The sequence below is a fragment of the Meles meles genome, chromosome 17, assembly GCF_922984935.1.
Source record: "Meles meles chromosome 17, mMelMel3.1 paternal haplotype, whole genome shotgun sequence".
NCBI classification, from domain to species: Eukaryota; Metazoa; Chordata; class Mammalia; order Carnivora; family Mustelidae; genus Meles; species Meles meles.
In genome coordinates this window covers 33,416,611-33,430,268 of record NC_060082.1, presented here as the reverse complement: position 1 = coordinate 33,430,268, position 13,658 = coordinate 33,416,611, and the positions used below count along the sequence as shown (strand labels likewise).

The following is a 13,658-nucleotide window of genomic DNA, read 5'->3' as shown; positions in this document are numbered from 1 at the left end:
GCCCCGGTATCCTTCTACCGTTCAGAGATCTGGATGCCTATGAGGACAGAGGCATGGCGAAGGGCACAAGATGACCCCTGCTACCATCGCCAGCACAGGAGAGCCGACAGGGTGCTCCAAGTTCCAAGGCCCCTGTGGCCTCTCCACCAGTCCACCTGCATTCCTAGGATGCTCTACGTTCCACACGTGTGGCCTCCAAGGCTCAGGGCTCCCTCTCTACTTCCCTGCCCCCCCCCCCCACAGTCCCCTGAGCTCTGCAGAAGTCATGCCTGTCAAGCAATCAGCAGATTCTCCTCTTAGAGAGGCTTCCCTTGCCCAGCTCCACTGACGCCTGGCCTGTGGAATCTACAAGCCTTCCTCTAAGAATTACAGAAGTCAGAGTGGGAGGCCCGGGACAGAGAAGAGGGAGGGTATGGTTACTCCAAGGACAGGGGTGCCTTCTGTCAGAGTTAAAAATAAACTCTTAGCAATTTACACCCAACTCCTCCCTCCAGAAGCCAATGGGCCTTGGCAGATAAATCTCTCCCTGCAGAGAAATGAGGCCCCAGGGGGCCAGATGGGAGAAAGCAGCCCATGCAGACATGGTCCAGTATGTGACTCTAGATGAAGCCAGAGGCCCCCAAAGACCCACCTAGGCTCTATTACTCTTCCTCACCTCCTCTCCTGAACACCCCCAAGTTCAGAAAAAAGACGCAAAACCCTTGTTTGCATGGTTAGTACCACACCTGCCGAGAACTAGGTGAATCAGGAAGAAGAGAATGCCAAAGTCAAGCTAAAAGAAGTGCTCTGCCCACTACGGCTCAGTCCTGCAGGTACCGCAGCTACCTGAGCCCCCTCCCCTCACCTGCCCAGGACCCCCCAGCAGTAAAGGATGAGGCCGCCTCAATGGGCTTCCGTGGGCTCAGACCAGCAGTAACCCTGCCTCCGCCGTCAGGAGAGAGGAGAGACCCCTGTTCTCTGTGACACAGGGCAGGTGGCAAAGCTGGCAGGCCAGAGGGGCCCTGGCCTGACCCAGGAAGGAGGCCCTGAGGGCCGGGCCCAGTCAGCCCTGGAAGCCAGCAGGATGAGGTCACACCCCTGAGTGTAACCTGAAGCCCCACACTGCAGAGGTGGAGAATTAGCTGGGCAACAGGGCAGGAGGCCCAGGGCAGGAGGCCCAGGGCAGGGAGGCGGCTCAGTCACAGGGCAGTCGGGGTGAGGGCCACGGACAGCATCATGCGGGGCTCTCCTACTCACCCCCACACCCTTCTGGCAGGGGGGCCTGCTGGCCAGAGCAGCTTGGAGGAAGCCAGAGCAGAAGGAAGCCCAGGCGAAAGTCTCATCGAATTCAGTGAACTTGGGCGCCCTCCCCCTAAGCCTTCCCCTCATGGAGAAGCAACGCAGCTCCACGGAGCCTTGGCACGCACTGCCCTCTTCTCACACAGCCGGGGCTTGGCAGGGGCTTGGGGGCAACTTGCTTTCCTGAGCGAGAGGAGTGGGACAGGCTACCTGGAGAAGCACCAGCCATGGCTCCCTCCCAGCCACAGGAGAAGGGGCCAGACAGGGAGACCAGGCGCAAGGAGAGAGATGCAGGTCTGCGGTGTGGCAGTTAGACCTGGGGCCGACGACAGGGCTGGGTGGTGAGGGGAGACTGCAGCAGTGACAAGCTTATTTTTAGCTGTTGGGACAGAGGGGCTGAGTAACAGTTCTAGGCCCTGGGCAGGAGGCCAGGTTACAAATGTCCCGTGTGTGGGCTGGGAGCCCAGTGACACTACGGATCATCACAATGGCCACGAGGTGACGGACGCCATCATCTGCTGCAGAGGGGTGGGGGGCAAGGTGCCCCAGAGGAGTATGAAAGTGGAGGAGCCGGCAGGGGCTTGTCAGCAGGTCCCCGTCCCCTTTGCTTTAGGTTCAAAAGACTCAATGGAGACGAGTGAAGCAGAGAAGGCATCAACAGCGCAGGCCCCTGTGTTCCCCTCATGTTCTCTGAGACAGAAAAGGCCGCACAGTTTCCGTCTTTAGCCGCCACTCCTCACCTTCCAGATGAGTGCTGCATGGACACCGGCCACGGAGATGCCTGGGACGTCCCTCAAGAGTAAGATGCCCTTTCATATGACCCTTCTAGGCAGCTCAGGTTCCTAGCAGAATAAACACAGAGCTTGGCTGGTCTTAGAGGGGGACAAGAGTTACAGATAGGGTTTGACCTTGGGGCCGCGTCCCAGGCCCTCCCCATAGCACACAGAGATGTTTACTGGATCAGAGAATAAAGACCCCAACACTGCACCACCAGAGGCTGTGTCCAACCTTATTCTGCTTTCCCTGTGTGTCTTCTTCGTCCACCCACGTATGATGGTCTGGCACCCAGGACCCCACGCTCCAAAGCTTCAGGGATGAAACTACTGCTTAGCATTAAGTGAGCAGGAAGAAGAGGAAAGAGAACAGCCAGCACCAGGCATCTGTCTCTCCTCTTGCTTCTTTGGACTTCTGATATCCAGTTTTACACCGTCTTGGGGTGGGGGGTACTTGGATGTAAATCCTAATTTCCTCATCAGCTTTGGGAACAGTCCCCACCTCTCACCTCTGCACAGCTCCTAGCCCACTGCGTATCTCTGGGTGAATGAGAAGACCCCCGTCTGGAGGAGCCCAGCCACAAGCCAACACAAAGTCTGCCTGGTGGACAACGGGTTAGGTCGCAGCCCTCACCACCCCCCTCGGCCGGGTGCCCCTGTGCCCACACAGCCAATCACCGCGGCCACGTCTGGCCCCACACCTCAAATGGGAAACAAGTCTCCGATGGAGAACATAAAAAATTGCTCATCTCCACCGTGAGACACAACTATACTAAGATTCCTCTGACTTCAAGGGAAGACTAGATCCCCACGCCACCTCCGCCCCTGAGTTACACAGCCCGTCCTCTCTGCTGAGGCGCTAGCTGGAACACTCTCCGAGTCTTCACATGAGAGAGGGAGCAGCTGGTCAATGATGATTATTAATTAACTGGACACAGCCACCTCAGAGCCTAGCATCAAGCCTATCAAAAGGGCATCCACGCCTGCGCAGGCGCTGCTGATGGTCAGACACGGAGAGGTCAGCAAGTCATCCTGCCAGCTCTCAGCCCAGCACAGCCTTCCACGACCCCCCAATGCCAGTGCTCAGGAGTAATTTGTAGCCTGACCTCTGACGCGTGCACCAAAACCTGGAAAACTTAACTGACCTACTCAAGGTCACATGACCAGTTAGCAGGACACATAGTCTGGGCCTGTTTTTTGGCTTTCTTCTCTTCTCTAGCACTAACCAAAAATAAGAAATTCATCTCTAAAAATCTGTATCCAAAGATATATCTTAAAATGCAAAATATCAGTATCCCTCTAATGATGAGAAAAGGTACAAAATTTGGGTTACATTCTTGGTGTACATCAAGCTGCCAGTGGCATGGCCCCTTCTCTTTACCAACATCCCCATTTATGAGGTTACCCATGTAGAAAAAGCCTAGTGACCAGTTGGCTGAGCTGAGAGTTGTGCTGCAAGGGCCATAATCCCTCTAGCAACCAAAAAACCAAAGGAATCCAGACTAAGAGGAGGTCCCAGGGAACTGCACCCCTGATTAAGACACAGGGTAAGACCCTGGACATAGCGCTGACCCTTTCCCAACTGGCCTAACCACCTGCTCTGGTAAGATGGAAGCAGTCAAGAAAGATACCAGGGAGTGTCAACAGCTCTAAGGTGCAAGGAGATAGGGGTCTCTTTACCACCCGGGCTTACATCAGTACCAAGAGCAGCCGCAGCCCCTTCGAACACAAAGAACAACTCTGCCCGGCCTGCCCACCTCCTCCCAGAGCACTGAAGCTCCTGGAAGGGTGCAGTCCAGGGAAGAGAGGGAAAAAGAGACCCCACATGGCCCTTGGAAGGGCCTGAATCAGGACCTCAAACCAGAAGGGACAGTCCTGAATCACAACACGAGAGGGCCTTGGGACTCATGGAAGGACTCCAGTGCAGATGCCAATGCCCTGTCCTTCCCCACAGTGGGTGACATTCCTCCTGGCACAGCCTCCATACATCCCTGGGATTTGCGGGTGACAGGAACTTTGGCCCCTCCTCCAGCCTCAGGATCTGGTGGGGGATTAAGTTTGCAGTTGCAAAGCTTGGCTCCTCCAAGCCTCTCCCTGAGTCCCTACACCTGCTTCTTAAGTAGACTTGCCAACTGATGACGGGTCAAGTCCTCCAGTCCCAACCAGTTAAAACCTCTTAATCATGGGCACCAATACCTTCTTCCTCCCGAAAAGGAGCTTCTTCATTTCCCAGGCACCCACCAATACCTGGTCCTGAGGCCTGGGGCTGCTTTTCTCCTCCCTTCTGTCAGCCACTGATCCCAGATCTTAGCTGGAGATTATTTTCAAGCTCCATCAAAGCCCAGAATTCACAAGTGAAAAAGGACCATGAGCTGACCCAACTTTGATCCTGCCTCAGTGGACACCAAGAGTCCGACTGCAGTAAACAGGGGCCAAGGCCCCATGAGAGGGAGGGGGTCTCGGAAACTAGAAACTTGGGCCTCCGCAGTCCAAACCTCAATGATGTCATCCTTCTTTACAACAGCCTGTTAGTTTACTTCATGCCCCTCAAATATTGTAACAACTACTTTTAATAGAAAGCTAGGTTAGGTTCAATTCTGGGCCACCAACCCTACTTGGTCCTTGCCCACCTGATCTCCAGTTCTTCCCTCGGGGCAGCATCACCAGCCCCTCCTACAGACCGGCTCGTACTTCAGAGGCCCAGCAATGAACTGTCCGTGGCTCCCAGGGTCCTCAGAGATTTTGCTTCCAAAACTCTTCTAGCCTCAACCACATGATTTCACCTCTAGACCAGCACAATGCAGCAGAACTTTCTAATAGGAGGAGTACATGCTTCCATGCTATCCAGTTCAGCAGCCAGTAGCCACATGTAGCCACTGGAGACTTGAAAGGTGGCTAGCTGATTTTCTATTTATTTATTTTTTTTTTTAAGATTTTATTTATTTATTTGACAGAGAGAGATCACAAGTAGGCAGAGAGGCAGGCAGAGAGAGAGAGAGGAGGAAGCAGGCTCCCCGTGGAGCAGAGAGCCTGATTTGGGGCTCAATCCCAGGACCCTGGGATCATGACCCGGGCCGAAGGCAGAGGCTTTAACACACTGAGCCACCTAGGGGCCCCTGATTTTCAACTTAATTTAGATTAATTAACATTAGTTTAAATAGCCACGCATGGGTATTGGCTGCCATATGAGACAACACAGACTGCATCTGTTAATGCCTTCTCCAAATCGGTTTCTTGACCCCTCAAGTTTTAAGGCACTTTATATGACCAAGCATATAGCAAGATGCTCAGTGAACTGTTAACAACCTATATGCACAGGAGATATAAAAGAGGCTAATCTGGGGCACCTGGGTGGCTCAGTCGGTTTAAGTGTTCGACTTGATTTCAGCTCAGGTCACAATCTCAGAGCCGTGAGATCGAGCCCTACCTCGGGCTCTGTGCTGGGCCCAGAACCTGATGGAGATTCATTCTCTCTGTCTCCACCTCTGCCATTTGCCCCACCTCGTGCTCTCTTCTTCTTTAAAAGAGGCCAATTTAGTGAGTGAAACCTTCCTCACCATGCGATTTCATCTGGCAAACCCCATCCGGGGACAGCGCCCCTCACATAGCCATGCTACCCCGGGTGCTACCCAGGAGGTATTGAAGCATGAGGTGTGCCGGTGGGATGCTGCCTGTCCTTCAGGGCTGTGGGAGCTCCAGTCCTCCCTGTGTGTCCGGAACAAGCACGCGAGGTTCCGATTATCTCCCCTTCAGAACACCGGAGGAAGCCCCCGCACAGTGACACACAGTGACCTGGGCGGGGAGAACCACTGGAGAAAGGAAAGGAGAAGACATCACAGGACCTTGTTTTCTCTCTAATCCACGCAATGGAAAGATAAACAGAGATAAGGTAAGACAACATTCTATATTTTGTAAAGCAACAGCACGCTTCAACTAATCAGAGTCACACCGCAGAGAGGGACAACAGTGCCAGCTTTAATTAAATTTGTTCAGCTAATGCCCAAGAGTCACCATGACCCAGGGAAGCAGGAAGCAGCTGAGGAACCCCAGGGGGCATACAACCAATTATTACACAAATGGGTTGAGACTAGGTGTCTGTACCAAAGAAACAGTTAATATGATTCCTATGTGCTTCTACAAAAAATAATAAGATTTCTTTGAAACACTCCCTAAAAGGGGTGGAGGTGGTTTGTTTTTTGGTTTTTTGTTTTTTTGTTTTTTTTAAAGCTGGTTACCTGATACCCCCAGCAGGCCTGACCAAAAAAGGTGCCCCTTGTCCCACGCCTCCAGGCCCGTAGCCGAGGGGGCCGCTGGCCCTGCTCTGTACAGCCACCTGTATACATATGTACACATATAAATAAAGTGTGTCTGTGCTGTGTGAGCTTTCTGGGGCTCACCCCACCCCTGGCGGGGCAAGAAAAAATAAATAAATAAATAAAACTCATGAAGCTGCTGAGTTGGTACATAAGCTGCCCCTCCAACTTCGGGGGTTACTGCTGGGGACACAATAAATACCCACCCGGCACCTGCTTGCCGACAGTCAAGGGGGTCAGAGAGCAGCTCCCGGGGCTTGAGGAGCTCTGGAGCAGCAGCCAACCCCAGGTCTGGTCCTGTGGATGCCACTGCAGTTATGAATTGGGAAGGGGCCTGAGACGGGGAGTCGGGTGTCCCGAGTTCTAATCCTGCCTCGGCCAAGTGCATGGATCTATGACCTCAAGTGATTTCTGCTCTGGGTCTTGGTTTTTTCATCTGCAAGACAAAGGGGTTAGATGAGATGACCTCTGAAGTCCCTTCCGGCTCTGAGCAAGTGCGAGTATGACTCAGAATGTAGCAAGGGCAGCCAGGAGAGATGGCAAGGTGAGGTTACGGCACCCACTAAAAGCCCTGAAAATGTTAGCTCTCTGAGGTGGAGGTAGAAAAGCAGCAGCACGAGCTGGGACTTTTTTTTTTTTAAACGCACTGATTTCCCTCTCTGACCCCCTTGACTGTCGGCAAGCAGGTGCCGGGTGGGTATTTATTGTGTCCCCAGCAGTAACCCCCGAAGTTGGAGGGGCAGCTTATGTACCAACTCAGCAGCTTCATGAGTTTTAAATCAGGTAACCAGCTTTAAAAAAAACAAAAAAACAAAAAACCAAAAAACAAAAAACAGAGGTCTGGTGACCTCTTAGCCACAACCTCCCATCCACTCTCAGAGCCGTGAAGCAGCAGAGATCAGAACCCCATCCGAGGCCATGCCCCAGTCCTACAGCTCCTGCCTCAAATCCCCAGGAGCGACCTAACACACAATGTAGAGCTCAGTCACCTTCCCAATGGGGCAATCCATCCTTGCCCACAACATCCACCCCCCTTGTTTTATAATCAAAACACTCCTGGTTTTGAAAATCATTCCACTGCTCAGCACCTAAGGTTAAGTTCATCAAGATCCAAGATCTAGAAATCTCTTTGGTGTATGTCTCAAACAGGATTCTTTGGACCAGCTTCCCCCCCAAGCTGTAATTATGTCTTAGCCAATATTTGGACATGAAGTGCTGCCGACACTGCTGTCGGTCTCGGAATGCCTCATACCTTCTTTCTTCCACTATTATTAAGTTTTTACACAAAGATGTGTGGGAATCTACAATTTAACAGTTGAGTCAACTTATAAGATCTGGGCGCCGACTGCCTGTCAAAACAGACTGACTTCAATCTTCACCCACTTCTAACCTGAGAAAGATGAATTCTGAGTGTTATTTAAAACGCTGCCAGATTTTTCCTTTCAAAACTATTTACAGGAGGGGAATATCCAAATCTCTGTCCTATTCATTACAAGAACAGAAATCTGAATTACAACAGAAATCTGAATTGCCACTCTTCAACATTTTAGCGTACGGTTTTCTGTGTCATTAAATAGAATAAAAGAAGTTGAGAGCTTTTGTTCTGAAGTCTGTATACAATATTTCAGCTATCCAAGGGAATGAACAGCCTTCGTCCTCAAACTGCTGATGGGTGAAGGCAGATGGCCTCTCAGAGGGATAGAAAACTCTCCCAGAAAGAAAGGCTGTCACGTCCTCACCGGTACAGGTTAACTGTGGTCAAAGAGTCTTCACTCAACTCGACTCCCCAAGGTCTGAGCCACAGTTAAACCACCACTCCTCCTCCTAGCCCCACTTACGACTATGGAAAAAGTGGTCTAAGGCACAACAACCAAAAAGCCCACAGCAACAGCTCAGAGTAAAAGCCAAACAATCTGACAGTGCTGGGGCTAGCTGGAAGCTCTCCCCGCCAAAGGAGGATGCAAGCATCAAGGAAATCATTTTAGAGGCCTTAAAATCTGGAAATTGGATCTGCTTGCTCTCTGCAACTGCAAAGTGCCAGAGTTTTATTACATCTAATTATATATTCCAACAGTTCCACCCATCACACCTATCTGAGTTTTGTATTAATAGCTGAAATACAGCTGGTTGCGGATGGGGGGGGCAGCGAGGGGGAGGAGAAAAATATAACACAGGAAGTATTTTTCTCCTCCTCCAATCATTAAGACGCCCCAGGGGAAACAGGCCTGATGTGTCACCTTTAGAGATGTGGTTTGATCTGAAACCTGTCTGAGGAGAAAACCTTTTTAGTGACCCTGAACACTGGCTCACACAGCACCGGGGACCCACCCATCTCATCAGACCTCCAAGTCCATTCTGTTTAACTTCTGAAATAGGTATTCTCTCTTAAATCCTCATCTCCACCCCACCCCTAACCACCACACCCCCTTAAAAAAAAAAAAAAAAAAAGAAGAAGAAGAAAGAAAAAAGAGGTTGGGTTTCCTCAGCTCAAGGATAACGCTCCCTCCTACTGTCCACCAATCGCCTATGTCCAGGGCTCAAGCGGCCATCCCCGATTTGCGGCATCAGCACCCCGCCAAGCCGCGGTTTAGAGATCCGGTTCATAATGATCAATGGAGCTATGGAAACAGCAGACATCGCGCCGGAGCCTGCTGGCCTCCCATCTGGAGCCTCACAGGCACTGAAGGTAGGAGGGGGGCCTGCTCTCGGATCAAAACAGTCCCTCCCCCGCGTCCGGGGGGCGGTGTCCCCGCGGAATCTCCAGCCTGGCACCTCCAGGGCCGGCGCGCCCCAAGGCGGCACGGCCGCGCTCGGGAGGCCCAGGGAAGTGAAATCACACATTCCGGCTCCCAAATAAGGAGTGAGGCTAAATAAACCTCAGCGATCCGACTTCTCCAAACTAACCGACCAACCAGCTCAATGAGTAATGGGCCTTTTGTGCCCGCAGAAAGAAAGAAAGGAGGGAGGAGAGGATGGGGAACCACAACCCCCGAAAATCACTTCCTTGAGCGGGGGTGAAATTAGCAGAAGTGGTCCCGAAGCCAACCGTTGCGCCTGGGCTGGATCCCGCTCAAACCCCAAAATGGCAGAGTCCTCACGAGTCCTTTCGGGTCCCGCCACTCACACCCGGAGGTGACCGGAAACTCGGTCTGGCGGCGTGGTCCTCGCGGACCTGACCTTCGCCGCGGCCCGCCCGCCCCTGGCCGCGCACTTGGCTCCCCTCGGGCGCCGGGACCGACAGCCGAGCCGCGGCCACTCCTCGGCGGCCGGGTCGGACTGACACCCGCTCCGGGAAGGGTCGGCGCGATCGCGCCCGGCGACTATGCGCTTCGGCCGCTCGGGAGCGCGGAGCGGGGGTCGTCCCCGGGAGCCTCCCCCCGTGCCCCTCCTCCCCTCCCCCGGCCCCCGAACTTACTTTTAGGGCGAATTTCTCCTGGGTCCTCTTATTGAAGATCTGCAAAACTTTCCCGTTGATGCCCAGTCCCAGGACCTGGGTGGTGACCTTGTAGTCGTCGATGATGGCGTTCTTCTTGATCTGCAGGCTCGACTTGACATGGAACTGGGGAAACTGCTGCGGGGGCAGCGGCGGCGGCTGGGCCGGGGGGTGAGGCTGGGCCGGGGCGGGGGGCTGCGGCGGCGGCGGCGGCGGCGGGTTGGGGAACAGCACCGGCGGGGTCTGGCCTTGGGAGTTGGACAGCATGGTGCCCGGAGACGCGGGAGCAGAGGCGGCAGGGCCCGCGGCAGCCCCCTCCTCCGGCTCCGGACGGGGTCCCCGCCACCCCCCGCCCGGCTGCGAAGTTTGCTCCGGGCTGGAGCCGGCTTCCCCGCCCCGGCCCGGCTCCAGGCTCGGCGGGTCGCGGGGCTCCGTGGGTCCCGCCGTGCTCCGCTGCCGCCCACCAGCCCTGCTCCCTCCCTCCCACCCTCCCCCCGGGGGCCTGGCGCTCGGGGGACCGCGGGACGGCGGGGGCCCGGCCCGGGGGGGAAGCGGCCGCGCGACAATATACCCAGCCCGTGGGCCGGCGGCCGCGTCACAGCCTCGTCTGCGTCCGGGGCCGATCCTTAAAGGGGAGGGTCGGAGGGGCTGGGCTTGGGGAGGCGGGGCGGGGCCGGGGAGGTGTGGGCGTGGGGGAGGGGCTGGCCTTAAAGGGGAGGACGCGAGGCGTCCGGAGTGTGGAGGGCGGGGGCTGCGGGCTAGGGGCTGGGGGGCTGAAGGACAGGGAATGTGGGCTGAGAAACCCTAGTTCATAACCGATCCGGGCCGCGCAAAGGGAAGGCGGAGGTGTATGAAAGTGGCTGTATAATTCAGAGGGAAGAGCCACTTTCTTCCAATTGTGCGTCTCTTTTAGACCACAGCAGCCAATTGGGAGAAGGGGTGTATTTTGAAGGCGAGGGGTAGTTGACTAGTGTTAGCCGCTGGAGACCTCGGGGTGAGCAGGAGTGACAGAGAATTACCGAGGTCCTTCGTCCTCCACATGGGTGTGAGGCAAATATTAAATATTTTCCAGACCATTTTCCTCTGAGTGTTGCACTTCTTTTCTCATACATTTGTTTTTCAGTTAAAGATTTATCACTGTGTAACTATGAAGAATGTAGCAATTATAACTTTGAACTTTTTTTTCACGTAAATGAGCTAAAAAAATAAAATGAAATGAAATGAAAAGGAAACTGAGTGGGAAAAGGACGGACTGACCTTCAGACTTCCTGTGTGATCCCGACCCAGCCATTTCTCCTCCCTCAGTGGGAAGAAAAGCAGTACCCCTCCACCAGGTGTGGAGAGAATTAGATAAGACAACGCAACAAAAAGGAAGGTCTGGGAGCTAGGTTCTGATCTGCAGCGTGGAGGCGTTAGTCCCTGAACTGGTAACACTAGGAGATGTGGGTTTGTTTGTTTGTTTTTTAAGATTTTATTTATTTATTTGACAGACAGACATCACAAGTAGGCAGAGAGGCAGACAGAAAAAGAAGGGAGAGGAAGCAGGCTCCCTGCCGAGCACAGAGCCTGATGTGGGGCTCAATCCCAGGACCCCGGGATCATGACCTGAGCCGAAGGCAGAGGCTTTAGCCCACTGAGCCACCTGGGCGCCCAGAAGTGGGTATTTTTAAGAAGTCGAGCTCTAGTCCAGATTAGCCCCATACCTCTGAGGAAGATACCAAGGATTTAGCTGAGCCTACAGTAACCCAGTGCAGGTGATTGGGGATGCTCTGAGTAGAGGCTGCTGTTGGGTGTGGGGGGTGATCATCAAACACAAGCCTGCTGACCTCTTCCCGGCTCTGACTGGTAGAACAGTTGAGAAATAAGACAAAGGAACCAGACAGGTGAAGACAAAAACTTCAGCTTGATTACTGATAACCCAAAATTAAAAATGGAGCTTGAGCTATGGCCACATGTGGTCCCTAATGTGCCCGCCATCACTCCAAAAGAAGTGAAAGGTGGAGCAAAATGCAGGAGTTACCCTTCCAGAACAGTACAGTTCTTTCCAGGGTGGGCAGCAGAGTTCATTCCATGGGGCTGGGAAGGAAACAAAGATACTGGCTCTTTCGAAGCAGAGTGAATTTAGGGGACAACTTAACTGTGTACAAGGTGCCATGCCCAGCCTCACAGGGGTAAGTAGTGTTAATCGATAGGGAAGAAAACAGGCAGTTACAATAAAACAGCTAATCGATAGGGAAGAAAACAGGCAGGTACAATAAAACAGCGTGGTGAAAGCGGCATAGACGCGGGCTGGGAGCTGGAGGTGGAGGGATTCGCCTCCCAGCTGCAGTAGCTGAGGGCGGATGTGGGGAGAGAGCCCCCACCCCACCCCACTCCGACTCCTCCAAAACACAGAGACCGCCTCAGGCCACAGAGCTTGGAGACCACCTTCCCCTCTCGGGTTCTGTAGTATCACTATCACCTCACGAAGGCACACGCGGGAGATGCCCAGGGACTGAGAGAGGGACAGATGCAAGGATGGGGAAGCAGAAAGCTCCAGCTGCTCAGGCTCTTTCTCTGCTGATGAAAGGTCCCTGGTCTGGGGCTGCTCCCAGCTCTGAGCTGGTCTTTTTCTGTCCACAGAAGAGTGTCACTGGGGGCTTCCTAGTGCTTGGCATTGAGTTTTCACCTGCTTCTCTCCACATGGCTAGAAAGAAGATAAATTCTTCGCCCTTTCGGAGACAGAAAGGCACAGGGGAAAGAGAACAGAGTTTTAGAGACAAATGGCCTGAGTTCAAATCCATCCTCAAGTTGGGCTACTGTAAGTAAGCCGTTTATCCTCTCTTTGTATCTGAGCAAATGAGAAAAATAATAACCTTGACTTTCAGGGCTCAGTGAGAATTGAATGAAATCGTATTTAAGAGAACCCTTCATAAACTATAAATTACCAGGAAATATTATTATTATTATCATTATCATTATTATTATTATTATTATTATTGAAGCATTGCTGGCTGGTTCCTCTGTTCCATGCCCCTGCCTGGGGATCTGTCCCTGATATCACAACTATCTTCCTAACTAGCTGGGACTCTGGGGAGATGCTGAAGCCCAGTGACCTAGGAATAACAAGCAGCTGAAACCGCCGCTGGGGATTCCTCACTCAGGTACATGGGCCGTGCAGACCTCAGGGCACACAAGGACTCCAAGGGCAGGTTCGTGGGCATGTGCATAGAAGTTACATAAGGTGCATACAGTCTCCAGAAAACGCACACCTACATGAACACAAACCCATCAGCACAAGATGCTTGGCATGGAGCACATGCCTAAAGGACGCATAGGAACCGGGAGCGAACGGGGATAAAAGGGGAAGCACTAGGCAAGAGATCCAGTCGTAAGTTCCCTTCCAGGCCAACTAGTCATAACCTCACTGGAGTCCCTTCCCCACTCAGTTCCTTCTTTCTCATCTGTGAAAAGCAATAACACATTTGTCCTGCCAATCTCATATAGCTACTGTAAGAATAAAATAAATTATTACCCCTTAGGACGCAGAAGTCTGTAGTCCTATTCGTACAATGCCACGCTTTCAATGATGTGTGGGGAACTTCCCAAGCAGTTTTTATGGATGTGTGGAAGCAATTTGAAAATTAAAAGTCTATGCAAATAAAAAGTATTATTTTTGTCTAGTATTGACATGCAGACACATAAGCCATGCAATACTGTACCCACAAAGCCAATGAAAAGACCTCATGTGCATAGAGTCAGATTAATTTTAATCCTTGATTCACGACATAGCCTCATTATTGTTCAAGGTACCTCTACTTTGCTTTGGCCAAGAGGCACTTGTGAATCCCTTGCCCAAAATAAAGACTAGAGCTTTGACAT

General features: G+C 52.7%; 1 protein-coding gene across 2 annotated transcripts in view; it reads right to left on the bottom strand.

Annotated features, from left to right (window-relative positions):
* Nucleotides 1-10,403, bottom strand: part of MAPKAPK2 (MAPK activated protein kinase 2) — a 45,532-nt gene extending 35,129 nt beyond the window's left edge. For both annotated transcript variants that reach the window (XM_045982924.1, XM_045982925.1), the window contains exon 1: nucleotides 9,780-10,403. In XM_045982924.1, the coding sequence (XP_045838880.1) occupies nucleotides 9,780-10,064 (285 nt within the window). In that variant the 5' untranslated portion in view covers nucleotides 10,065-10,403. The remainder of the gene's footprint in view (nucleotides 1-9,779) is intronic.
* Between the last annotated feature and the right edge of the window lie 3,255 nt (nucleotides 10,404-13,658).